Source organism: Oncorhynchus clarkii, chromosome 22 (assembly GCF_045791955.1).
Source record: "Oncorhynchus clarkii lewisi isolate Uvic-CL-2024 chromosome 22, UVic_Ocla_1.0, whole genome shotgun sequence".
Lineage (NCBI taxonomy): Eukaryota > Metazoa > Chordata > Actinopteri > Salmoniformes > Salmonidae > Oncorhynchus > Oncorhynchus clarkii.
The window spans coordinates 22,572,677-22,597,738 of NC_092168.1; the positions used below are offsets into that span (position 1 = coordinate 22,572,677).

The 25,062-nt window shown below is 42.6% G+C and overlaps 2 protein-coding genes across 25 annotated transcripts; one reads left to right on the forward strand and one right to left on the reverse strand.

The window, feature by feature from the left end:
* The first annotated feature begins 514 nt into the window (after positions 1-514).
* On the forward strand, positions 515-13,846 carry LOC139380609 (uncharacterized). 2 transcript variants are annotated; one of them, XM_071123465.1, is made up of 17 exons: positions 515-905; positions 2,097-2,201; positions 2,370-2,503; positions 2,665-2,699; positions 3,143-3,219; positions 4,992-5,062; positions 5,182-5,231; positions 5,353-5,432; positions 5,546-5,568; positions 5,789-5,853; positions 5,980-6,058; positions 8,739-8,773; positions 8,863-8,909; positions 9,686-9,758; positions 9,905-10,309; positions 10,453-10,524; positions 10,738-11,086. In XM_071123465.1, the coding sequence occupies exons 1-17, from the start codon at positions 786-788 to the stop codon at positions 10,812-10,814; spliced, it is 1,548 nt and encodes a 515-aa protein (XP_070979566.1). In that variant the 5' UTR covers positions 515-785; the 3' UTR covers positions 10,815-11,086. The 2 variants fall into 2 exon arrangements, with proteins under 2 accessions (XP_070979566.1, XP_070979567.1); XM_071123466.1 differs by having other exon boundaries at positions 521-905; positions 5,368-5,432; positions 10,738-13,846.
* A 72-nt stretch (positions 13,847-13,918) lies between these two features.
* Positions 13,919-21,370, reverse strand: LOC139380611 (RCC1 and BTB domain-containing protein 1-like). 23 transcript variants are annotated; one of them, XM_071123480.1, is made up of 13 exons: positions 21,248-21,344; positions 21,115-21,146; positions 19,943-20,153; positions 19,638-19,788; positions 19,295-19,461; positions 18,610-18,768; positions 18,348-18,455; positions 18,124-18,266; positions 17,940-18,031; positions 17,632-17,758; positions 16,919-17,070; positions 16,568-16,698; positions 14,133-16,337 (listed from the first exon to the last, which is right to left on the reverse strand). In XM_071123480.1, the coding sequence occupies exons 2-13, from the start codon at positions 21,129-21,131 to the stop codon at positions 16,197-16,199; spliced, it is 1,599 nt and encodes a 532-aa protein (XP_070979581.1). In that variant the 5' UTR covers positions 21,132-21,146; positions 21,248-21,344; the 3' UTR covers positions 14,133-16,196. The 23 variants fall into 23 exon arrangements, with proteins under 23 accessions (XP_070979579.1, XP_070979570.1, XP_070979588.1 ...); XM_071123485.1 differs by having other exon boundaries at positions 17,940-18,028; positions 21,248-21,321; XM_071123470.1 differs by having other exon boundaries at positions 17,838-18,028; positions 21,248-21,304.
* Positions 21,371-25,062: the final 3,692 nt, after the last annotated feature.

Below are 25,062 nucleotides of genomic sequence, written 5' to 3' on the forward strand. Positions count from 1 at the left end.
CTCATTCATATATCTTTATGTACATATTCTTTAATCCTTTACACTTGTGTGTATAAGGTATTAGTTGTGGAATTGTTAGGTTAGGTTACTCGTTGGTTATTATGGCATTGTCGGAACTAGAAGCACAAGCATTTCGCTACACTCGCATTAACATCTGCTAACCATGTGTATGTGACAAATAACATTTGATTTGATTTGAAGCTAGATATCATTCATTATATCTGCAGCCGATACGTTTTTGGGGCTCCAAGACTTTACAGCAGAAGCACTACGGACTTTTGTCGCTAGGAAATGTCCCCCTCTGTGTTGGGACCTGAGTAAAATGAGTTTAATTTTTTTTTTTTTAATTACAGAAAAGCATATTGATTTTGTTTAGTAATTTAAAAAAAATGTTTGGTAGTTAGAATTATATTTTATTTTATCCAAATATTTTCATTTTTTGGGATCTTTATTATTCACCCGCACATTAGGTGGCGGAATGCACATTTAATGTCTGCGAAAGCCATTATACCATAGAAGCAGAAGCACCATAGAAGCAGAAGCAGGACTATTCTTTTTGCCTACTCGGAAATTACGATACGAAACGTTGACCCTTCTGAACAAATACTGAGTCAGACGGGGCCCTACTATTCGATTCATATCGCGTGATTTCTGTATTAGTGTAGAAGAAGCGAAAAAAAATTCGACGTTGCGAACGGACGGAGATTAGGTCGATCCGCTCATACTTACATTTCTAGCACGCTGTGGTTTTCTGTCAAATTGCTAAAGATAACAACACATGGAGAATGGGTCCCGAGCCACATGGTAGGAAAATACGATGCGCACTTTGTAAAAGTTCCAAGGAAAATCTGACAACTGGACCATTATCGACGAAAGATTCCGTCACCGCTCATCAGAACTGCTTGGTAAGATTCGAAAAGCTTTGCCGTGACCTTTTGCTTTGGGGGAATATTTTGGTACTGCTAGGCTAACCACGATATTTTTGGGGAAGGAACTAAAACGAGTCAATCAAATTTGCAGATTTAGTAGACAACAGCATGTGGAAAACAGCTGTCGAATGACACAGTTAACAGTGGGGTTCTGACCCGGACCCTACCTAGTATTATGATTAGTCTATTGCAGCCAGGGGTTCTCGGACCCTAGGTTCTGCATTTAAACATATATATATATATTACTAACAGATTAAACGAACTTTGGCAAAGGGATTTTAGGAATAGGTTTAGAGTTATACAATGTAATATTATTAATATACAATTGATGTTATTAACCCTGGGCAACATGGGCCTGGGAGGCTCACACAGGGATATTGGTATCCACAGTACTCCACCAATTATTAATTTAACAGCTCAATAACTCTTGTATTCCCCAAAATGTTATTGTATTTTTTAAAACATAAATCCACTGTAATGTAAGCTTTAAAACGGAAAAATGTTATCTCTGCCTCATGGCAAAACGTGTAGAATTGCAGGATATTAGGTTTAAAGCTGCAACAACAACAATATCTCTCTGCCCCATGGCAAAATGTGTAGAATTGCAGGATATTAGGTTTAAAGCTGCAACAACAACAATATCTCTCTGCCCCATGACAAAATGTGTAGAATTGCAGGATATTAGCTTAAACTGTAATAATGTCTCTACAATGCCAAGAGATGGGACTTTAGAATGTTACTTCCCAGGGCCCGAGACTGGGTTCGTCCGGCCATGCACTGACAGTCATAGTAGAACTTCTTGTATGCTATTTATCTCACTTGAGTTTTGTTCTGATTGAGGGGGTCCCTGAAGAAGTTGATATCACGAAAGGGTTCCCTGGACTCAAAACGTTTTGAGAAGCCCTGGTATCTTACCCCATCAGAACCCAAAATAACATTGTTTATAAACAAGGAAGTACAATGTGATTGTAAACAAACACTGTATATCTTCAAAACATGGTTAAAACTATCATTTTGATCCCATGAATGGCCAGTCCATGCATCCATAGCTCCATCTATGAATTTGATTGGTTACATAATATTTATCAAATAAAACTGTTGGGGCTGCCATTTGGTGTTTGAATCCCAGATTGCCCCTTTAACTCTTCCATGTGTTTTGAATTGCAGCTTTATTCATCTGGGGTTATTTGCCAGAACTCGCCAGAGTTTGACGACTTGTTTGGTTTCACTGTAAAAGATGTCCAGAATGAGATGAGGAGGGGAAACAGACTGGTGAGGTTATTTTAATGTTTCCCTTAGTGTTTGACATAAGTTGTTCAAACCATGATAGTTGTTTGAACATCGTTTCAACTAATTAAGTCGTGTGTGTTGTTGATGGTTTTGGTTTTGTTGGCCTACTGTCACTGTACAAGCAAACTGTATTCCCCCCCCCCCCTCCAGATTTGCTACAAGTGTAAGAGGAAGGGTGCCACGGTGGGGTGTGAGGTGAAACACTGTCAGAAGTCCTACCATTACCCCTGTGCTGTGGAAGACGGGGCCCACAACGTCGAAGACCGTATTGAAGGGAAGTATACGTGAGTGCAAGGCATAACACCTTTTCTTCCTAAACAACTGTGAAATATATTTTTGAACTTCATTGTATAGGACAATGGGTCTCAACTGACCAATTTAATAGATAAAGTTAATGAACATGTTATTGACTGGGTCTCTATGACCGTGTCTCTGTTTGTTACAGGGTGTACTGTCAGAAGCATAATCCAGAGTTAGGAGGTGAGGTGGCTGCTGGTTATTTTGATGTGTCCATCTGCCTGTAGGCTAGGGTTGAGTGGTATCCAGATTTCCGTACCTTCAATTCCATTCTCCTGTACCATACTGGGGAATCTGGTATTTCCAGCAGTGCCCACAGGGGGCGCTATTTCTTAAACTAAATAAACAGCTAACAAGCATGTATTGAAAATCATACCGTCTGTATTTCAAAATACCACAGTATACGACCCAAGCCTATAGCAGGAATCAAATAATTGTCCATCCCGATACCCATCTGGATGTGTTTAGTTTATTAAATAGCTGTTAGTCCATCTGGGCAAATCTTCCTGGCTTGGTACACAAACACGCAGCCTCTGCCAGTCCAGCTGGCAGTTTCAACAAAAAACTGTAAGTTAATGAGGTGTTACTTTGACTTGTTCTTGAGGATTGTTTCTGTCTCAACACAGCATCCAATGGTACATCTTTGTCCTGCAACGGTGATTCAGACACAGAGAAGAACAACAATGGAGAAATGTCATCCAAGGTCTGTATGCCACTGACTACAGTGTAATGTAAGAATTTAATAACACGCACACAGGTCATTTTTGAAAATGGATAGTTAATAGCTAGGCCTATATATGATTGATTAGCTGGTCACTATTCCTGTCTTCTGGTCATTATTGAACAACATCATCTAGCGGAAGGCTCAGAAATGAATACAAATCACGTTTCTCCCTCCAAATAATGGTCCTGTAGTGTACTAAACTCAGCAAAAAAAGAAACGTCCCTTTATCAGGACCCTGTTTTTCAAAGATAATTTGTAAAAATCCAAATACGTCACAGATCTTCATTGTAAAGGGTTTAAACACTGTTTCCCATGCTTGTTCAATGAACAATATTCAATTAATGAACATGCACCTGTGGAACGTTCGTTAAAGACACTAACAGCTTACAGACGGTAGGCAATTAAGGTCACAGTTATGAAAACTTAGGACACGAAAGAGGCCTTTCTACTGACTCTGAAAAACACCAAAACAAAGATGCCCAGGGTCCCTGCTCATCTGCGTGAACGTGCCTTAGGCATGCTGCAAGGAGGCATGAGGAATGCAGATGTGGTCAGGGCAATAAATTGAAATGTCCGTACTGTGAGATGCCTAAGACAGCGGTACAAGGAGACAGGAAGGACAGCTGATCATCCTCGCAGTGGTAGACCACGTGTGACAACACCTGCACAGGATCGGTACATCCGAACATCACACCTGCGGGACAAGTGCAGGATGGCAACAACAACTGCCCGAGTTACACCAGGAATGCACAATCCCTCCTTCAGTGCTCAGACTGTCCGCAATAGGCTGAGAGAGGCTGGACTGAGGGCTTGTAGGCCTGTTGTAAGGCAGGTCCTCTCCAGACATCACCGGCAACAACGTCACCTATGGGCACAAACCCACCGTCGCTGGACCAGACAGGACTGGCAAAAATGCTTGTCACTGACGAGTCGCGGTTTTGTCTCACCAGGGGTGATGGTCGGATTCGCGTTTATCGTCGAACGAATGAGCATTACACCGAAGCCTGTACTCTGGAGCGGGATCGATTTGAAGGTGGAGTGTCTGTCATGGTCTGGGGTGGTGTGTCACAGCATCATCGGACTGAGCTTGTTGTCATTGCAGGCAATCTCTACGCTGTGCGTTACAAGGAAGACATCCTCTTCCCTCGTGTGGTACCCTTCCTGCAGGCTCATCCTGACATGACCCTCCAGCATGGAAATGCCACCAGCCCTACTGCTCGTTCTGTGCGTGATTTCCTGCAAGACATGAATGTCAGTGTTCTGCCATGGCCAGCGAAGAGCCTGGACCTCAATCCCAATGAGCACGTCTGGGACCTGTTGGATCGGAGGGTAAGAGCTAGGGCCACCCCCCCCCCCCCCAAAAAAATGTCTGGGAACTTGCAGGTGCCTTGGTGGAAGAGGGGGTAACATCTCACAGCAAGAATTGGCAAATCTGGTGCTGTCCATGAGGAAGAGATGCACTGCTGTACTTACTGCAGTTGGTGGCCACACCAGATACTGACTGTTACTTTTGATTTTAACCCGCCCTTTGTTCGGTGACACATTATACCATTTCTATTAGTCACATGTCTGTGGAACTTGTTCAGTTTGTCTCAGTTGTTGAATCTTGTTATGTTCATACAAATATTTACACATGTTAAGTTTGCTGAAAATAAACGCAGTTGACAGTGAGAGGACTTTTCTTGATTTGCTGAGTTTATAACCTAAAATAATATAACCTAAAGTTAATCAATATTCATTCCCAATTGCAGCTGTTTTGTGTCATCTGTGAAAAGAAAGAGGAGAGCATCAGTCTAGAACACATCGACAGTGGCATTTTCAAGTGAGTATAAGGAGTCTTTTATTCCAAAACCAATGGCTTTGCTCATTCATTTCTATCATTGATGTCAGTAAGGGTGATTTATTATGTTGTTGTAAGAGCCTGGAATGCCTCTGTCCCAGGTTGTATTGTGAAAAGCATAAACCACTGTCGTTGCAGAAAGAGCTGAATGGTAAGTCATTTTGTCTCCACTGACTCGCACTTCCTTTGGTTGTGTGTTACACAAAGGTGTTCTCTGTAGATCAGATACGTTTGTAAATGTTGTATGTTTTGGATATGTTGTAATTTTAAAGGACATGCTTTGTCAGGACCCTCATCTTGCAAGAGTGACTCCAACACACCTGAAAACCAACGGCAGACACTAACACCCAAGGTGTTTTGTATTTAGCTTTTAAAAATGGATGCATATCTTCTGCAGTAAAGAAAGTCACTTAATGTAATCGTATGAAAATATAGTGAATCATAATCTCTTTGCTTTTGAAACAGAGACGGTTGAACTTCTCTAGCAAGTAAGTATGGAATTGAGGTATGCGTGTTGTAGGGTGGTCTGGTTCTTTAGTTCTGTCCAGCTGACCTGCTCTGTTCTGAGTGGAGTTCATGCTGCCTTATGTATGTTTTTTGCTGACATACAGTTCAGTAAATGTGTCTCTCTCTCATTCATAAAATATGGACTGGATTCTTTGGGGACTATTTTCTGAACACTGCGCCCGTTCTCACTTTTTTTGTCAGACGGGAAGTGACATCATCAAGAAAGTCCAAAAACAGGAGGATAATGGATAACTCCTCAGACTCAGGTTGCTTTATTGTTCCTGTAGCCTCCTTTTTCACTACCTTGATTGTTGTCATTTTTTAAATAAAGTTTATACAAAGACATGAGCAACACATTGCATTGATTAGTATGTTGGTGTGTTCTGTAACAGATGGAGATGTGAATAGGATTGATATGGAGTTTTCCCCTCTGGAGTCCAATCTAGAAGACCTTGTCAACTCTGAACACAGGTAATGGTGAAAGTGCTCTCATCTAGTTTCAATTAAACTACTTTCAATGGAGGCAGTGCATGTTTTTTTTGTGTGTTTTTTTTTTTAACCAGGTAGGCCAGTGAAGAACAAGTTCTCATTTACAACTGCGACCTGGCCAAGATAAAGCAAAGCAGTGCGGCAAAAACAACAGAGTTACATATGGGATAAACAAACGTACAGTCAATAACACAATATAAAAATCTATGTACAGTGTGTGCAAAGTACAGATACTGGGGTGCAAAAGAGCAAAAAAATAATTATAATAATATGGGGATGAGGTAGATGGGTGTGCTATTTACAGATGGACTGTGTACAGGTACAGGTGATCGGTAAACTGCTCAGACAGCTGATGCTTAAAGTTAGAGAAGGAGATATCAGTGTCCAGCTTCAGTGATTTATTTATTTTTTTATATATGTTTTTTGCAATTCGTTCCAGTCATTGGCAGCAGAGAACTGGAAGGAAAGGCGGACAAAGTAGGTGTTGGCTTTGGGGATGACCAGTGAGATATACCTGCTGGAGCGCGTTCTACGGGTGGGTGTTGCTATGGTGACCAGTGAGCTGAGATAAGACGGGGCTTTACCTAGCAAAGACTTATAGATGACCTGGAGCCAATGGGTTTGGCAACGAATATGTAGCGAGGGCCAGCCAACGAGAGCATACAGGTCGCAGTGGTGGGTAGTATATGGGGCTTTGGTGACAAAATGGATGTCACTGTGATAGACTGCAACCAATTTGCTGAGTAGGTCGTTGGAGGCTATTTTGTAAATTACATCGCCGAAGTCAAGGATCAGTAGGATAGTCAGTTTTATGAGGGTATGTTTGGCAGCATGAGTGAAGGAGGCTTTGTTGCGAAATAAGCCGATTTTTGGATTGGAGATGCTTAATGTGAGTCTGGAAGGAGAGTTTACAGTCTAGCCCAGGGGTGTCAAACTCAAATACCCAGTGGGCCAAAATGTAAAACCTGAACAAAGTCACGGGCCAACATTGAACAAATGAACCTTTTAATATGGACCCAAACAAGTTTTGCTTTAACATTGAATATGGAACAAGCATCGCTTATTACCATACAATATATAATTTAATAGTGGAGACATGCAAAATCGAATTTCAAATGAAACAAAAATTTAGACCTTTGGCTCTTATAAAGTTAACTACCTGTGTTACTGTGGTCATAACATGTTCCATCTTTAGGGCTTTGGCACACAGTGCTTCCTGATGTATGATGCATTGGTAAACAGTTAGCTCACCTGCACAGTTCTCTTCCCGCATCTTCTCCCGAACCATGCCCACCAGTCCACTCTTTTTACCGCACATCGCTGGCGCACCATCTGTCGTTAATCCAACGAGTTTATCCCACGGCAGCTTTATTTCAGTTACACATTTGGAAACCTCCTCAAAGATTTCCTTTCCTGTGGTTGTGCCATGCATTGATTTGAATCCTAATAGCTCCTCCGTAACACACAGATTTGAGTCCAATCCACGGATGAAGACTGACAGCTGAGCAGTATCAGATGCGTCGCAGCTCTCATCCACAGCGAGGGAGAACGCAACAAAATCTTTTCCCTTTTCCATCAGCTGGTCATACAGATTGGTGGCAAGATCACATGTGCGATCAGCTACTGTGTTCCTGCTCAGGCTCACGTTTGAAACCTTCATCATGCACTTTTTCATGAACTCTCCCTCATTAAAGGGCCGGGCTGATTTTGCGATCTCTGCTGCCACTATATAACTAGCCTTTACAGCAGCCTCGCTTTGTGATGTGGCTTTTTTAAACATATTCTGTTGTGAAACCAAACTTCTTTTCATCTCCTCTACTTTCTGGCTCCTTTGAGTCATGTCCAGGTCCTTGTATTTGTCATGGTGTTTCGTTTCATAGTGTCGTCTAATGTTGTACTCCTTACTTACAGCCACGTTGACTCCACAAACAAGACAAACAGGTTTGTCTTTTACATATGTAAACAGATATTCTGCCTCCCACTTGTCCAGAAAGCTCCTGCTTTCTGCCTTTCTTTTCGCCATTTTTGGGAAGGGTTAGCTCGCTGACAGTTGTAGCGTCTATGTTGCTATGACTACTGTCACAGAGGAGAGAGCGTTTCTGGGTCCTGTCCTGATTGGCGCGCGAAAACAGCAGAGCATTATGGGATTCGTAGTATTAGTGGTGAATGCGCTGTATAATACCGGCGGGCCAGCTCTAGTAGTAATTTGGTATTGTCTCGCGGGCCAAATATAATTACCCCGCGGGCCAAATTTGGCCCACGGGCCAGAGTTTGACACCCATGGTCTAGCCAGACACCTAGGTATTTGTAGTTGTCCACATATTCTAAGTCAGAACCGTCCAGAGTAGTGATGCTAGTCGTTCTAGCGGGCAACATTCGATTGAAGAGCATGCATTTAGTTTTTAACAGCAGTTGGAGGCCACGGAAGGAGTGTTGTATGGCATTGAACTGCGTTTGGAGGTTTATTGGTTTATTCTGACAAATTTCTTTACCTTCCAAGGCTCTCTGTTGTCAAGGTTGTTCAAATAGCATGTTATCATTTCAGTGTTGAGGCGTTTCCTGTGTAGGTCAAATGTTATAAAAAGGGAAGGAGGGGGATAGTTGCCTGCCTCTGTAGCGTACAGTGACACAAGATTATTGATTTTGCGCTCTTACTTCACAGTAATCATGCTGAGACCCCCATAGCTTCCACCACAGGTAAAACATGTCAGGACACAGATTAACACACCACATTACCAGGATGTTTAATATCAAACCTAATAATATTACAAACCAATTTTCCTTAGGAAATCAGCCAGCACCTGAAGATGGGGACTATACATTAATCGACTCCGTGAGTTACATAGCTTTAATTCTCTGACTACTCTTGTCCAATATTTCTCCTGTGGCATTACTGTATCTCTATACTGGTCCTAAACCATTGATTCAACCATAAGGTGCTACAGAGGGTAGTGCGTACGGCCCATTACATCACTGGGGCCGAGCTCCTTGCCATCCAGGACCTCTATACCAGGCGGTGTCAGAGGAAGGACCAAACATTCTTCTGACACCATCCACCAAAGCCATAGACTGTTCTGTCTGCTACTGCATGGTAACGGTACCAGTGCACCACCAAGTCTGGAACCAATAGGACCCTGAACACCTTCTACCCTCAAACCATGAGGCTACTTTACAAGACTGCTAATCATATGGCTACTCGGACTACCTGCTTTGGCCCTTTTTTGGCACTCTATGCACATACTGGACTCCTCTCTCTCACTCACTCACACAGTTTACATAAACGTATGCATACTGACGCCACACTCACCACATACGCTGCTGCTACTGTCCATCTATCACTTTAACCCTAGCTATATATACATATCTACCTCCAATTACCTCGTACCCCTGCACATTGACTCGGTACTGGTACTCCCTGTACATAGCCATGTTATTTCCACTCGTTATTCACTGTATTTATTCCTTGTCACTGTTTCTATTTGTATTTTTACAAATCTTTATCTTTAACCCTGCATTGTTGGGAAAAGGACCCATAAGTAAGCATTTCACTGTTAGTCAACACCTGTTGTTTATGAAGAATGTAACCAATTGAATTTGATCTTTCTCCAGGATGCTGGGTCCCAGAGTCTTTTGCTGCCAGTGATGCTGTGTGTTGCATCTGAAGAACCCTCTCAGGCCACAGGTAGTTACAGCTCCTCACCTCTCACCTGTACGCTCACTTTTCATTAACTCTTACATATAATCCCTCCCTACTAGCCAGGAAGGAAAAACTCAAATTGTTGAGTTCTCTATCATCTCGCTCCTTCTGTGTTCTCTCTATCCTCTCAGTGTGCAGTTCTGAGTCTTGTCATGGTTCTGTTCCGCACTCACCTGGTTCACCACACGGCAGCTCTCACTCACCTGGACCTGCTATTGATCCCATCTTGCCTGTCCACTCACCTGACTGCTCATCCGTCCACTCTGGTCCACTCAATTTGGCCAGCACAGCTATTGTGTGTTATGGCCCAGTGTCCTCTCCTCCATCTCCCTCTCCACACGCTGTCTCCCAGTGTCCCCTTGCAAGGCCTGAAGGCCTGGGTTCACCTGGTGGTTCTGGCTCCAGCAATGCAGCCAGCAGGGTGTTCTGGAGGAGGTGTACCGAAGCAGGCTGTACAGAGTCCATCTTCACCACTTTCATCTCTGACATGGTCGGCATCTCCAAGAGGATCCTGTCAGATCAGGCCAGTCAGGAGGGTGAGTGGAACGGCTGGAGGGGGTTGGCTGGTATATTAAATAAAACTGTCACCAATTGAACACTGTTAGGAGCATATAATCAGAATTGCAGGCTTCATTTATTTTCTTTCGTATGTTTTTGCTTTCTCTGTCTTCCTTCACAGATTATGATCTCTCTCTGAGAGTGATTGAGGCCTCTGGAAAATTATCACAGATGCTTTCACAGCAGGAGAGAGGTGAGAATTAGTGGATTAATAAGAGTTAGGAGTTTTTATAGCGTTGTGCAAATGGTAAGGCTTCTTATTTTCAAAGCTTGTGAAGCCTGTATTCATATTTTTCTAGCCCAGACCCATTGTTTGTTGTATGCTCTGTAAATTGCACTTCGTGAGCCTTTAAACAACTAATATAATGCAAATATAAATCAAATGTATTCTCCCTCCTTTGTTCAGAGTTTAAGAAGAAGCAAAGGGAGCTACAGAGAGCTACGGCAGCCATAAGAGAAGCCAGGTCAGCCCTGAAAAGATGAGCGGCACTGCCAGAAATTACAGCCTTCAAAGTTCAATTCACCTTTCCTCATTTTTAAAGGTGTATTATTCAGCCATATATTTATCATTTGATTTCTCAATGTTTTTTGAAAAAACTTGTTTCCGCTTTCTTATCATAATACCAAACACATAACCTAATCTTATATTACCACCGTGTTCATATTTATATCTAGTAGAAGCAATTGTCAAACAAGAAGGCTGGCTTTTTCACTTGCCAGAAAAGGGACTTTATAGCTTCACCAATGTAAAAAAATAATGTACAGTACCAGTTTGGACACGCCTACTCATTCAAGGGTTTTTCTTTATTTGTACAATTTTTTTGGGGGGGGGGGTATTTTTTTATTTTAGAATAATAGTGAAAACATCAACTAGGAAATAACGTATGGAATCATGTCGTAACCAAAAAAGTGTTAAACAAATCAAAATATATATTTTAGATTCTTCAAAGTAGCCACCCTTTGCCTTGACAGCTTTGCACACTCTTGGCATTCTCTCAACCAGCTTCACCTGGAATTATTTTCCAACAGTCTTGAAGGAGTTCACACATATGCTGAGCACTTGTTGGCTGCTTTTCCTTCACGCTCCATTTCAACTCATCCCAAACCATCTCAATTGGGTTGAGGTCAGGTGATTGTGGTCATCTGATGCAGCACTCCATCACTCTCCTTCTTGGTCAAACAGCCTGAAGGTGTGTTGGGTCATTGTCCTGTTGAAAAACAAATGATAGTCCCACTAAGCGCAAACTAGATGGGATGGCGTATCGTTGAAGAATGCTGTGGTGGCCATGCTGGTTAAGTGTGCCTTGAATTCTAAATAAATCACTGACAGTGTCACCAGCAAAGCACCATCACATTCTTCACAGTGGGAACCACACATGCGGAGATCATCCGTTCACCTACTCTGCGTATTTCAAAGACGATAGCTGTTGGAACCAAAAATCTCACATTTGGACTAATCAGACCAAAGGACAAACTTCCACTGGTCTAATGTCCATTGCTCGTGTTTCTTGGCCCAAGCAAGTCTCTTCTTATTATTGGTGTCCTTTAGTACTGGTTTCTTTGCAGCAATTCAACCATGAAGGCCTGATTTTACACCGTCTCCTCTGAACAGTTGATGTTGAGATGTCTGTTACTTGAACTCTGTGAAGCATTTATTTGGGCTACAATCTGAGGTGCAATTAACTCTAATGAACTTATCCTCTACAGCAGAGGTAACACTGGGTTTTCCTTTTCTGTGGCGGTCCACATGAGAGCCAGCTTCACCATAGCTCTTGATGATTTTTTTGCGACTGCACTTGAAGAAACTTTGAAAGTTCTTAATGTTCTGCAATGAGGGACTGTTATTTCTCTTCGATTATTTGGGCTGTTCTTGCCATAATATGGACTTGGTCTTTTTCCCAAATAGGGTTATCTTCTGTATACCACCCCTACCTTGTCACAACACAGCTTATTGTCTCAAATGCATTAAGGAAAGAAATTCCACAAATTAGCTTTTAACAACCACACCTGTTAATTGAAATGTATTCCAGGTGACTATCTCATGAAGCTGGTTGAGAGAATGCAAGGAGTGTGCAAAGCTGTCATCAACTTAAAGGGTGGCATACTTTGAATAATCTCAAATATAAAATATATTTTGATTTAACACTTTTTTGGTTACTACATGATTCCATGTTATTTCATACTTTTGATATCTTCACTATTTTTCTACAATGTTTGGAAATAGTCAAAATAAAGAACCCTGGAACTAGTAGGTGTCTTTTGACTGGTACTTAATAAAACATGTATTTTCCCCTAACCCTACCACCTCTCTCCTAATTGGAGTAAAGTAATGAACAATAACACTTAGGCTTCTACTTCTAGTTTATACATACTATATACATTTTACAATCTTTTTTTTTGTTTTTAATCCCACCCTTCAGCTACCACTAACCCCTCCCATCTATCTCTGATGCACATCCAGTTTGATTTCTATTTTGCCATATATTTTTAACTGCTATTTTACATTAGTTATCTTGTTTTTAATCACACCCTTCAGCTCCACTCAACCCCTCCCATCGATCTCTTAACACCATCCATGTTTTATTTATATTTGCCATATATTTTTCAATTGTGCTGTGATGCTTCACAAAAGTTCTGAACCTTTCTATTCTCATAGTTTCTACAGATTGTAAATTAGAGTCAATAGTTTTGGCAAAAATGTTTGACTTTTCAAATCACCCAGAGTTAGCAGAGTTAGCTCCAGGTCAATGTGACCAAAAACAAGCTACATATGGACAGTACCAAAACAAATGATTCTGTGTCTTTGTACCAACATCTTCAGAGCTGGGGAGGTTGTATACCCCTCTATATATATATATATATATTTGTTGCAAGAATTTTGTGTAATTCAAAGTTTTGAATCCGGCGTTGTTTTTCGTATTGGTTCATAAACCATGTGTCATGGAATCAGTACATAAAAAATGTCTTCCCAACGATTTTGCAATCGATATGGCACAGCGGTAAATTTTTTGGTCCTTAATTAAATGAAACTGATGTGTGTGTATATATATATATATATATATATATATATATTTATCACAAGTTTCTTTAACCAATTTTGGTCTAATGCATGGCCAGCAGACAAGCTCCTTACTGTTCTGTGGTCTGGGGAAATGCATCAGCAAGTGAAATTAGGAGGCTACAGATTGCACAGAACAAAGCAGCAAGGATTGTTTTAAGGTGGAAATATATGGTTCTTCTGTTGTAGTCATGCTGCCATGCAATGAAGAAAATGAATAATTTATCTGAGCAAACCAATGTATATATTTCAATATATACATTGACACAATACATAGGAAAATTGTGCTGGACTATGGTAGATAATTGATTCTTCATCTTTTTAGACGGTTAAGAGTATTTCTGGATAATATGTTAGTGTATTATGTCTGTAACAGTGTGTTATATGTGAAATCCTTTTCAAATAACTGAAAGTGTGAGGTTGTAATCTGAATAAAGGGGAAAAGGCCATTCTTGAACACGGGGTGAGACATTCTTAATAATCTGCTAGAGAACCAGTTCGGAATATAATAACTTTTGTATGACAGGCCTTTAGTGAGAGGTCTAACGCTTTAATCATTTCTGCCCTCTGAATTCAAATTGGTCATTTGGTCTGGCTTGCCGTTCCAAATAAAGTTGAATATTTTTGCTCATGTAATTTATAAAAAGTGTAGGCAAGACCATAAGCAAATATGTAAACTGTAATATGACTAGAGTTAATCAGGGTGATTTTTCCAACTTTCTATTAAAATTGGAGTGAGTTAATTTCTTTCTTTTGGGAAATGTATACTGAGTATGTCCACATAACCGTCAGACCATTTTATTGGTAAACTACACTAATGTAAAATATGTATTTTGTGATCCAATACACAATATAGTACACGTATCATCATTTGGTTTTAATCCAGAGGTTAGAAAAAGTATCTAGATCGCGCAGGGATCCATATTGTTGATTTAAAAGAACATGAGTCAGTGTACAATGACACCTTTGTTTTCAAGCCCTGGATTTCTATCCCTTTGATATTAATAGATATGCCGATAGCGGACAACCTTGTTTTACTTCTCTTGACAGTTTAAAACTTTGAGAAGTTGAAATATTTCAGGCATTTATTTATAAACTCCAGTCAACTTTATCAAAAGCCTATTCAAAGTCAGCTGTGAATACCAGGCCATATTTTTCAGTGTTCTGTTTCCAGTACTTGTCTTATCTCCAATATGTCAACCATGTAAAAAATGCATCAAGATTTCCGTGGTAGCGGAAACTGCATACACGGTAAACGCTGCATATGTCGGCTCAGTCGAAAATGACCGCTATAGCGCTGAACTTCGGCGGTGGGATTGAATTGAGCCCTTGTTTTGCTGCAACCAGTCTTACACCCACCTCCCTTTTCTTTGACTCACTTATACTCCACCCACCGATCTGTCACTTTAGGCTCTGCCCACAGAGCTTTTATCCAACAGATCAACTGTGTGCTGCCCTCAGAACAGGATCCAATAAGGTCATATTGAGGAAAGTTAACTGGCACACCACTCTATAGAATTGGCATAGAAATGAATTACTGACAGTTGGAATCATATAAAAACTCAACTGGAATCTCAGCAGCTCCTCACAACAAAGCAGCCTTCACCCAGCTTTCTCACACTCAGTGTGTGTGTGTAACTAAATATCTACAAGTTGTCTTTAATGAACATATAAAATAGGTGATTATCATTTCTGTATAATAGTTCTGTACAGCTGAGATATAGTGCAAACATTACTGAAAAGTAACAATACCTTAAATGTCTGAAATCATCTGTAACATAGGCTGAAAATATTGCATTCAAAAACCCAGCCAACCCAATGTTCTCCAAGAACTCTGTCATGGAGTTTACATTGACCCCATGCACAGGTTTTTGTTGTTGCTCTTTTTAGGAAAGTACAACATTTTTATTGCTCTAACAGATTAAGGCCTAGGTTCAATCAGATCAATAACCGACACCAGCATGGTGGATGTGTTGGAGGTTGAACTGTGGTGGAGCCATTAGATCGGTGAGCAGCTGCTCTTGATCATTGTCATGAAGCCACACCCATCCCAGAACAAGAAGGTGGGCAGTCAAATTGAAAAATCATGAAACTAAATAATGAGGATTTCTATAGTCTTAATCGAGCTGAAGATTACATCTCACATTCCAGTGTTCAAACTTGTAAAAAAGGCTACATGGGATTTCTGTTAATGTGACTCCGTGCAGCCAATGGCAATGTCCGCTTTAGGTATAAGACCAGGAACCACTTGTGGATTTGACAGCTAACGCAGTTCCACCTCCGACACCCCAAAAACAACCACTATGCAGATGTTGGCTAAAGCGGATCTGATTGAATCAATCCCTAAGACTGGATCTAATAACCTGAAACCCACCCTTCAATTAGAACACTGAAGATCGCTATCTGTCAGTAGTGACAAGTTATATAATCAATCTCACACAGGCTTTCCCAGAATCCACTGCACCATATCAGAAAGTGCAAACGTGCTCCTCACTCGTCAAGAAGGGAAACAAAATACTTGCAAAAAACTCTGGCCTCCAAAGCTGCAAGATGTAACTACCAACCCACAGAGCGAGATGGAAGACGATAGAAATATCTAATAACCCCTCTGAACAGTTCTGTAACAGGGGTTAGGGTAACTACCGGTACTTAACATCCTTTGCCACCCATCATCTGCAGTAAATAGACAACCACTGGCAGACGCTACAGCTAACGGAGTCTGGTGGCTCGTATCAGATGGCAGACCAGAGCGTGTTTAGCCTAGCGTAGCCCCCTGTGATGGAGACAGAGATGAGCCGGTTCAGCGGTCAGTTCTTGAAGGCTCCACAGCGGCTAGCTCGGCTGATGAACTCTTTGAGAAGGTTGCCTTCGATCTGCCAGAAGGCTGCAGTCTGGGTCACCTCCGTCAGGTGGTTCACACAGAACTTAAAGCAGAACTCCTCCAGGTCCTAGATACACCACATGGTTAAACAGGAAATATGAAGTTAGCACTTGTCCAATAAACACTTGTTTTAGTTTTTCTTTGCTATGGTGTGCCCCAATGAACACAACCCAGGGAGAGTAGGCTTGGTAGAAGTTGCTCTTAGCCACTGGTACAGGGTCAGATATGTGTTAATCCGCCTAAAGGTTAAGATTGGGTGAAGAGTTACCTGTTGCTAGGTGTGGAAGTGGGACTGACCTCTGCGTCGTAGCGCACGGCAGCAGCGAGCAGAGAGAAGGCGTTCTCTATGGTGATGCCTCTCTTGATGATGTGCTGACAGAGACGCTTCAGGCGGTTCTCACAGTAGGATGTGGCCAGGTCCAGCAGACCTAACACAACCATAGACAGTCTGGATCACTGTTGGCTTGGGATGTTTGCATACATTGATGTCTGCATCTGTGTTGTTTCTGGACTTTTATAAATCAATGATTGGTCTAAAGGTGAGGTACACCCCAATATGAGCTTGACTGGTAGCACTGTCACAGCCTTTAACCCTCCCCTATTGATTAATTGCCTTGTCAGTAAGGCATGGCTAGGTGGGGGACTGACCGATAGCATCCTCTGGGGGCAGGTCTATGTTGTCTGTGTAGAGGAACTCTAGGAAGGAGCGGTAGACGGGGTAGGTGAACTGGTCGATCTCTATCACCTCCTTCATGTCTTCATTCCAATGGGACTGGAACATGGACCTGAAGTGCTCACACCTAGCAGTGGAGAGGGGTAGAGGACAACTATTAGCGTCACTAAATATCCTCCATTTAAAGGGATAGTTCAGAATTTTGGCAACGAGGCCCATTATCTACTTCGAGAGTCACGAACTTGTGGATACCATTTAAGCATGCTAGCTGTACCCAAACACTTTGAGTCTTTGTGCCAAGCTAGTTAGCATTGGCACAAGAATCTACCTCTAACTTCCTTCATACTGGACGCAGATACATAGAAATATTATCCACAAGTTCACCTGACTGAGGAAGTAGGGAAGGGGCTTCATACCAAAATCCTGAACTATCCCTTAAGTGTCTTTGAAAAGCACTAATGTAAAGCATGTGTTCTATAATATTGTGAAATAATGCCACATTTCCTCATTCGCTAGGAAAGATAAACTTGCAATGGGTCTGGTAAAACAACTTGACTCAATAATAGACCATTCAACTTCAAACGTTCCCAAGAATCCAAAAAAGTATTTAGATTTGGAAAGCATTTATTGATGTTAGCTGGGTAATTTGATCTTGCTGTGTTAGAGCCCAGTGAGCAACCTGCCTGACCTGATCTTGAGCACAGCCTTGTGCACATGGATGTATTTGCCATCCACGCTGAACTTGAGGTCGGCCGTCTCTGGGCTGTCAAACTCCTTCTTCAAAGACTGGGACACTGTCAGGAAGTCATCATGCTCTGGAGAGAACACACAAACACAATGAAAGTCATCACGCTCTACCAAAAGGAGAGGACGTACTCAGTCACACACCCTTACCCATAGAGAGCAGCCTCCACATGACAGAGGGCGTGGCAAAGCAAGCAAAAACGTCATCAGTGCAGGAGAAGTGTGTGAGGAAGGGCAAGACGATGGACTGACCCCTACACTGGCCCCACATGTACACCTGGCCACTCTGAGTCTTAGCTGCTGAGGTGTGTGTGGAGTGGCATGCTGCAATCTCTACAATCCTGCTGGAGAGGAGGGAGGAGATCAGTCTGTATTCAGAGACTGCCTCATCTCTTTCTCAGCCATGATGTGTACTGTGTATATAGACATTTCTCACCTCTCCTTCTCAGCCATGATCTGGACTGGGCTGAGTTGGTTGCTCTTGTTGCCTGTGCCCAGCTGGCCATAGGTGTTGGTCCCCCAGGCATACAGCAGCCCCTCGTCCGTTAGGGCCAAGGAGTGGGCATAGCCAGACACTATCTGGATGGGAAGAGAGGGGTTAATGGTAGTGGAGGTAGTGTGTGTGTGCGTGTGTGTGGGTGTGTGTGTGTGCACGCTCACCTGTAGCACACAGAGACCCTGCAAGCCCACCAGGCGACAAGGTGTCAGCTGATTCCCGTTGTTGCCTAGCCCCAGTTGGCCGTTTCCGTTATAGCCCCAGCCGTACACCTGAGAGAAACAAGCGCACAAACACTCTCTTAGGTGTCCTGCAAGGTTGCTGCATACTTGTGAACCTACTAAGTTAAAGTACACCGGCTGATTGAATACAACAAATACTTAACATATTTAATATCAAACCCACGTTCAAACAGTGGTCACTCACCTCTCCATTTTCGACCACAGCCAGAGAGGAGGTTTGACCACAGGTGATGCTGACGACCACCTTGTTCTGCAGACAGTTGGACACTCTCCTGGGGGTGGGCTGGTTGGCCGTGGACCCTGATCCCACCTGGCCACAGTTATTGTAGCCCCAGGCATACACCTGGACAGGGAGGTCAGAGAATCACATTTCACTGAATATATAATACATTTCTTTAGGTTTAATAATATAGTGCAAAACACTATAGAACATCACACATCTAACAGCAATACAAGTCCAGCCCACTTCCCTGATAATACATCAGGTTCACTCTAGAGTGGTGCCAGTCACTGGACCAGTGACATAAAGCTGACTCAGTGAAAGAACAGCGGGTAACAATAGGGCCTTTATATCAGAGCTTGGATTTACTGGGTCACAGTAAGTTGGTTTAGACTAGGGCACGGTGGTAAGGGGGCTTAGAGCAGTGTTTCTCAATCCATGGTCCGTGGAATGTTGTTGGCCAGCCCCTCAGATGTTTCTGACAGACACAAGTGTTATTTTCAATATAGGCAGAACCCCACAGACCCCCCCCCCCCCTCTTTCTCTCTACCCTTTCATCTTAACCTCTCCAGCATTAATAGGGATCATGGAGTGAGGAGTCACAAGCCACCTATCTCCCACTACCCCTCTCCATCCTTCCTTCTCTCACCTCTCCAGTGTTGGTCAGGGCCAGGGAGTGATGTGAACCACAGGCCACTTCCGTCACCCTCTTGTTGAGAAGGCTGGCAGACACCAGCACAGGAGCGACCCCCTGGTTGGTGGTCCCATTCCCCAGCTGACTGTAGCCATTGTGGCCCCAGGCAAACAGCTCACCCTCTGACACACAATGGAGGAAACGGTGAGTTAGAAACCCCAAATAGTGATAGAAATACTTTGAACAGGCATCTGGGACAGGGATTAGGGAATCATGTCAGCTCTATTGAAGACATTTCTATGTCCAACATTCTGTGCCATCCTCTTGAATGTTGTATCCCTGTTATGTGCTGTAGTACCCTCAGTGGCCAGGAGGATGTGGGGTCCGCTGCCATAGCTGAGGCTGACCACTTTCCTCCCACTCAGAAAGTCCAGCTTCTTAGGTAGGATGGTGCTTTGGCTATCCCCTGTTCCCAGGCAGTTACTGCAGTTCAGCCCAAACACATACACCTAAGGAAGAGAAAGAGAGATGGGTCACTGTTTAAAATAAGCAGACACCAGTCAGCATGTGCTGTGCAGAGTGCATGTGTATTCCAGAAGAGAGACCTAGGAGTGACCACTCCAGATAAAACACACTGACTACACCAATCATCTGACCACTTACGTCATCATTGTGGGTGATGTAGATGACCTCGTTGGCGGAGGTTCCAAACACACAGGCCTGTCGTATGGACGAGAGCTCCTCGCCTTCCATCAGGCTAAACAGTGGCCATTTTGTCACATCCACCATAGTGCGCCTTGATCTCCGTTGCAACGGTGGAGGGGTGTGTCCCCGGCTACAGGCTTGGTGGGTGATGCTATCCCTGCTTTTCACACTGAATATTAGACAAGAGACATCGAGAGAACACACAGACAGAGCTCACACAACCACCAGAGAACACACAACTCGAAGTCAGAGATCAAACACACACGCACTCACAATCATCAGAGCACATGTGGGCACAAACAGTCACACACACATACTGTATAACTCAAATACTCTGCAACCTCAGACCACCTTTCATTCCCATTAGTATTTTGAGTTGGTGAAATTGAGCAGACAGAACAGACCATTGTCCTGGCCTTTAATCTCTAAATGTTTCCAGATTATAATTTAATCTGTTCCTCACGAACCGCAGGGTTTCACATTTGTATTCTATCCCAGCACAAACCCGAGTAATTGCCAAGCACTATATGAATCCGGTGGGTTAGTGTTGGGGTGGAATAAATCCTAGGAACTGATTTGGAAACACTGACCTTACATGTGGTTAGTTCTATATCCAGTGAGCTGAGACATAGGTAAAAAAAAATAAAAAAAAATAAAAGACTTGATACGGTTTTAAAGCAGGCAGCTAGGCTGGGAATAGTTGCTCAGTTAGAGCTTTGCTTTAGGATCGATTGCAGACCCTTGATCTCACCCCTAGAGATTACCACACACAACACGTCAATCGAAAAAAATCAAGACGAGTCAATTTTCTGACTCTACACAAGCAAAACTCTCAACTAGCCAGTTTAGTACATCAGAAAAGAGAGTAAATAATGTTAATGCTACAACCGAAAACGCATTCACCTTTTATCGAGTCTATTGATGAAATTAGTAGCTAGTTAGCTAGTGGAACTTTAGCTGATTAGTTAGCCATCTAAAGTTACCTATATAGTGATCAGTACACACTCGATGACTGTGGACCTGGCAAGATATTATCTAGAAAGCAAGCCAACAAAACATTCCAGTTGTAGCTAAGCTAGCTACTGCTAGTAAACGAGTATGCCAGCTGACAACAACGTGCATTCACTGACCTACAAGAGCGTTCCATAGTCAATAATGACAACTTTTCCGGGGAGGAAAACAAAATAGATCAAAATGAAAGTATGTTTAAAAGCGTCACACCACCAAGCCTACCTATGAGATGCGTTAGTTTGGTGCTATTACCGGTGGACGGGTAGCTAGCCTCCCGGTCACTGAACCGCTTTCTCCTGCCGCCGCCTCTCGGATAATGTCAGCAGCTCCCTCTGTTGTTGATGTTGGTGTGTCCGGAAGTAGGAGCCAATACATGTCACGTGATCAACATTCAACCAAGAGAGGCCCAACTCGATGGAAAATCTGTCTCCCTCCAGCAGGTGGCGTTTTTTCGTTGTTTCGCACAGTTGTTACGCGTGCACTGATAGAAGTAGGACACGTGACATTACTGCAACTTTGAGGAAAAAACACTTTATATCAGTCTCGAGATGGCTATGCATATTCGTAACATGAGGCTAGTAGCATAGCATCTCTCAATTGAATACAGGCGGTTGACACCAACAACCCTCATGGAGAATTCAAAAAAAGGGTTATCCACCAACCTAGAGAAATTACAAGAGGGAGCTAGATCGTGGACAATGACTCCCATTGTTGGGGCAGAAAGATGTATATTGTCAATATACCCTAAATAAATAGGACAAAGGTCACTAGATGGCTGTCTGACCATAAAATAAACACCCCCCAAAACACATGTTAAACATTTGTATTTCTCAACATAATCCTAATTTCAGGTTTTGCAAGAAGCCTGATCTCTCTCCTGATCCAGTTTTGCTCTCAGTTAATCATGGGGGTTATCAGGTGATTCGGTGGGTGATTCTTTTTTAGCTCTGAAATAAACAAACCACACAAACAACCAGGTGCAGCTACTGCCATGGTTACCATTCCCAGTGACTGAAATCCCAGTCAGCTGGGGAGATCAGTCCAAGGGAGATAAAGCTGCATGCAAACACATGAAAATAATGTTATATATAATATAATATAATAAAATAATGTTATCTCCTTATTTGGTTGACTGTTCAGTGGCATTCAGCTCTGTTTGTAGGACCATCCTTTTCAGCACAGAGGTGTAATGGCAAGCAACTGGATCACAAACCAACACGACAAAGAGGAATCAGGACCTTGCTGATAACTGAAGCTGTTATAATACATTTGAAGGCCTTGGATGCTTGACTGATCTGCTCCACTCATTGGACTATTAAGGGAAAAGCTTGGATGGACTCCAAACATCAGAGATCTGCAGAAACCTCCAACCTTCATAAAAAAAAACAATATCCTGTCTGTCATGGGCCTGGCCCTGTGCAGACAGTCTCACATGCATACATCCAAAGTGGTTCTAGTGGGCAATGAAGTCCACCCCTCCACTGTCTTCAGAAGGGTGACCCCCACCATGGGCTTCAATGTTGGCTCGTTGGAGCTGGACTCTGGCCCGGAGCTTACCGTGTGGGACATAGGGGAATACGCAAGCCCTGGAAAGACCACATGGAGGGCTGCGATGCCCTGGTGTTGGAGTAGACTGGGGGAGGCATTGGTGAGAGTGCTTGGGGACGAGAGGGTGCGGGGGGTCTCCCTTGGTGTTGGTTAGTAAGATGGAGCTCGCTGAGGCCATGGGGCTCCAGGAAGTGATGGATGGATTGGAGCCGTCCTGGGACATAGACTGGGAGGTACAGATGCCCTGGGCTCACTGGCCACACTCAGAGACCGCTGAGGGGTAACACACACACACACACACACGGATATGAAACACATTCACAAATACAAACTGATCAATAGACGAGGCACCATACGGTTTGGGTTAAATGCGAAAGACATTTCAGTTGACATTTCAGTTGTGCAACTGACTAAGTATCCTCTTGCCCTTTCACACACAGCTAAAAGGGTTGGCACACAACCAATATGAGGATGTGAAGCTTTTCATAAGCATAATGTGTTCCTATGACTATAACTAGCTCCATGCCTCAGAATGTATCAGGCCAGTAGGTTATTTTAATATAGAACCAGTTGTGACATTCACTCTAAAGGAAACTGTTAAAATGGGACTCGAGAATTGTTTGCAGAGAAGATTGGAATGAAATAGCTACTTATCAAAAGAACAAAACTCCAATGGGATTATCCACCCTTTTTTACACTCATTGTAACAATTATACATTAAACAAATCTCCTCACAGCAATGTCACTTGAGTGCCACTAATTTGTAACATTTACAGAAGATGCAGTACCCCTCTACACCACAATGAGGTCTCTACCCAGCAGGGTTGAGTTGTGGTTGATGTAGGTTGGATCAATGGTTACTACTGATTTACGTATTGACACTGCCAGTCTGAAGGGACTGGTGACATACAATGACTTTAAAATAAAAACCTTTAGTCGTACTTTCAGTAAAGCTTATGATTATTGATTATATATTTCTCTAGGTACCATGGACAGCAACTCAATCACATACATGCGAGCATACACAGTCACTTTGTCTCTTAATACGACGCAGTCGCTCTCCCCTTTTTTCCCCAGACAAACACATGCCTTGATTTTAGTGTACAAATCAGAACACTTGCAGCTGTGAGGATCCAACGGCTAACAGGAAGTTTATTTTGGTTAGGATCAGTAATACAGAGACCATGTCCTGAGGGCGAGATGGGAGGAAGTGATATCATAATCCCATTATTGGTTAGCAGAATGTGGCATTGATGGGTTTGTTTGTGGTGAATGTAGGTATGGGTGGATATGTCATAATGGGTTACAATGCTCAGCCCATAGAATTAGGAATTAGAATATTAATAGGATCTCTATGGCTCAGCCAATAAAATAGGAGTAGAACCATCACTACAGCAGAGAGCAGCATTGACTAATCCCATGGCAGACTCCAGTAATTAGGGAGACATCACATACACACCTATTTCAGATGCGCCAACAGCTTCTAGCATTTTTTTTTTCATAATACATCTGAGAAAAAACTTGTTTGTTTCGTAGAAATGAAAAACAAAAAGGCACAATGTCAATGAATTTCAACTCATTCTCAATTTTTTAATATGCACAAGAGTTGAAAGTATCAGTGAGCCACCTTAAAGAGAAGAATTCAATCAAAATTTATAAAAAAGATATAAACATTGGAGGCCAAAACGCAGTCTGTTGCTATTTCTCTCTATTCTCTTATTTAAAACAACTTTTCTCCGGCAAGTAAAAATCTTGCAAGTAACATAAGCTTGTATCGTTTTCTGATACAAGACAAAGAAATTGTAATTCTTTAAAGTGGCTCGGTCCGTCTAGGCGGATAGTTCATGACTGTACACCCCCCCCCCCCCCCCCCCTACGGTTTTGCTCATTAGCAATAAACTAGACCCTTTCCCACCTCATCCCCTAATCCAAACCCACTCCCGCCTCCCCCCACCCACTGTCTATCAGTAGTTAGCAGCCTAATGGCCCATTCAAACACACAGCTGCAAAAGAGTATTATGCCTTGTGGTGGCAGCGTAGCAACTTATTTGACCATCTACAGTAGTGACCAGATGACCGGACCTACTTTTCGTGGGTGAGACTTCACCTAGAAATACCTCATTGCTACTGCTGCCAGGCTTCCATTGAAAATAACAACTTCCCTGCTTTTGCTGTGCACTGTTTGAACAGGTCATAAACAGAGGAAAACAAGTCCAGACCAGAGACCTAGGTCCTGGAGACCAACTGGGACGGCTCTGGGATGGTAAAATGACAGTCAGTCCCTGCAGATAGACAAGCAGGTTCATCAGCATGTCATCATAATACATATGAATGTTTAAAAATAAAGACAAAACAAATAAAAACTGAACACCCCATCCGTCCATCTTTGATAGTATGTAGGTTATCGTTCTGCAGAGTGAGTCCAGTTCCAACAATGACTTGTCAGCTGCAGCAGCTTTGTACAGGCATTATGGAAATATATATTTGTATATTCTCAAGAGACTTGTTTAAGAGATACA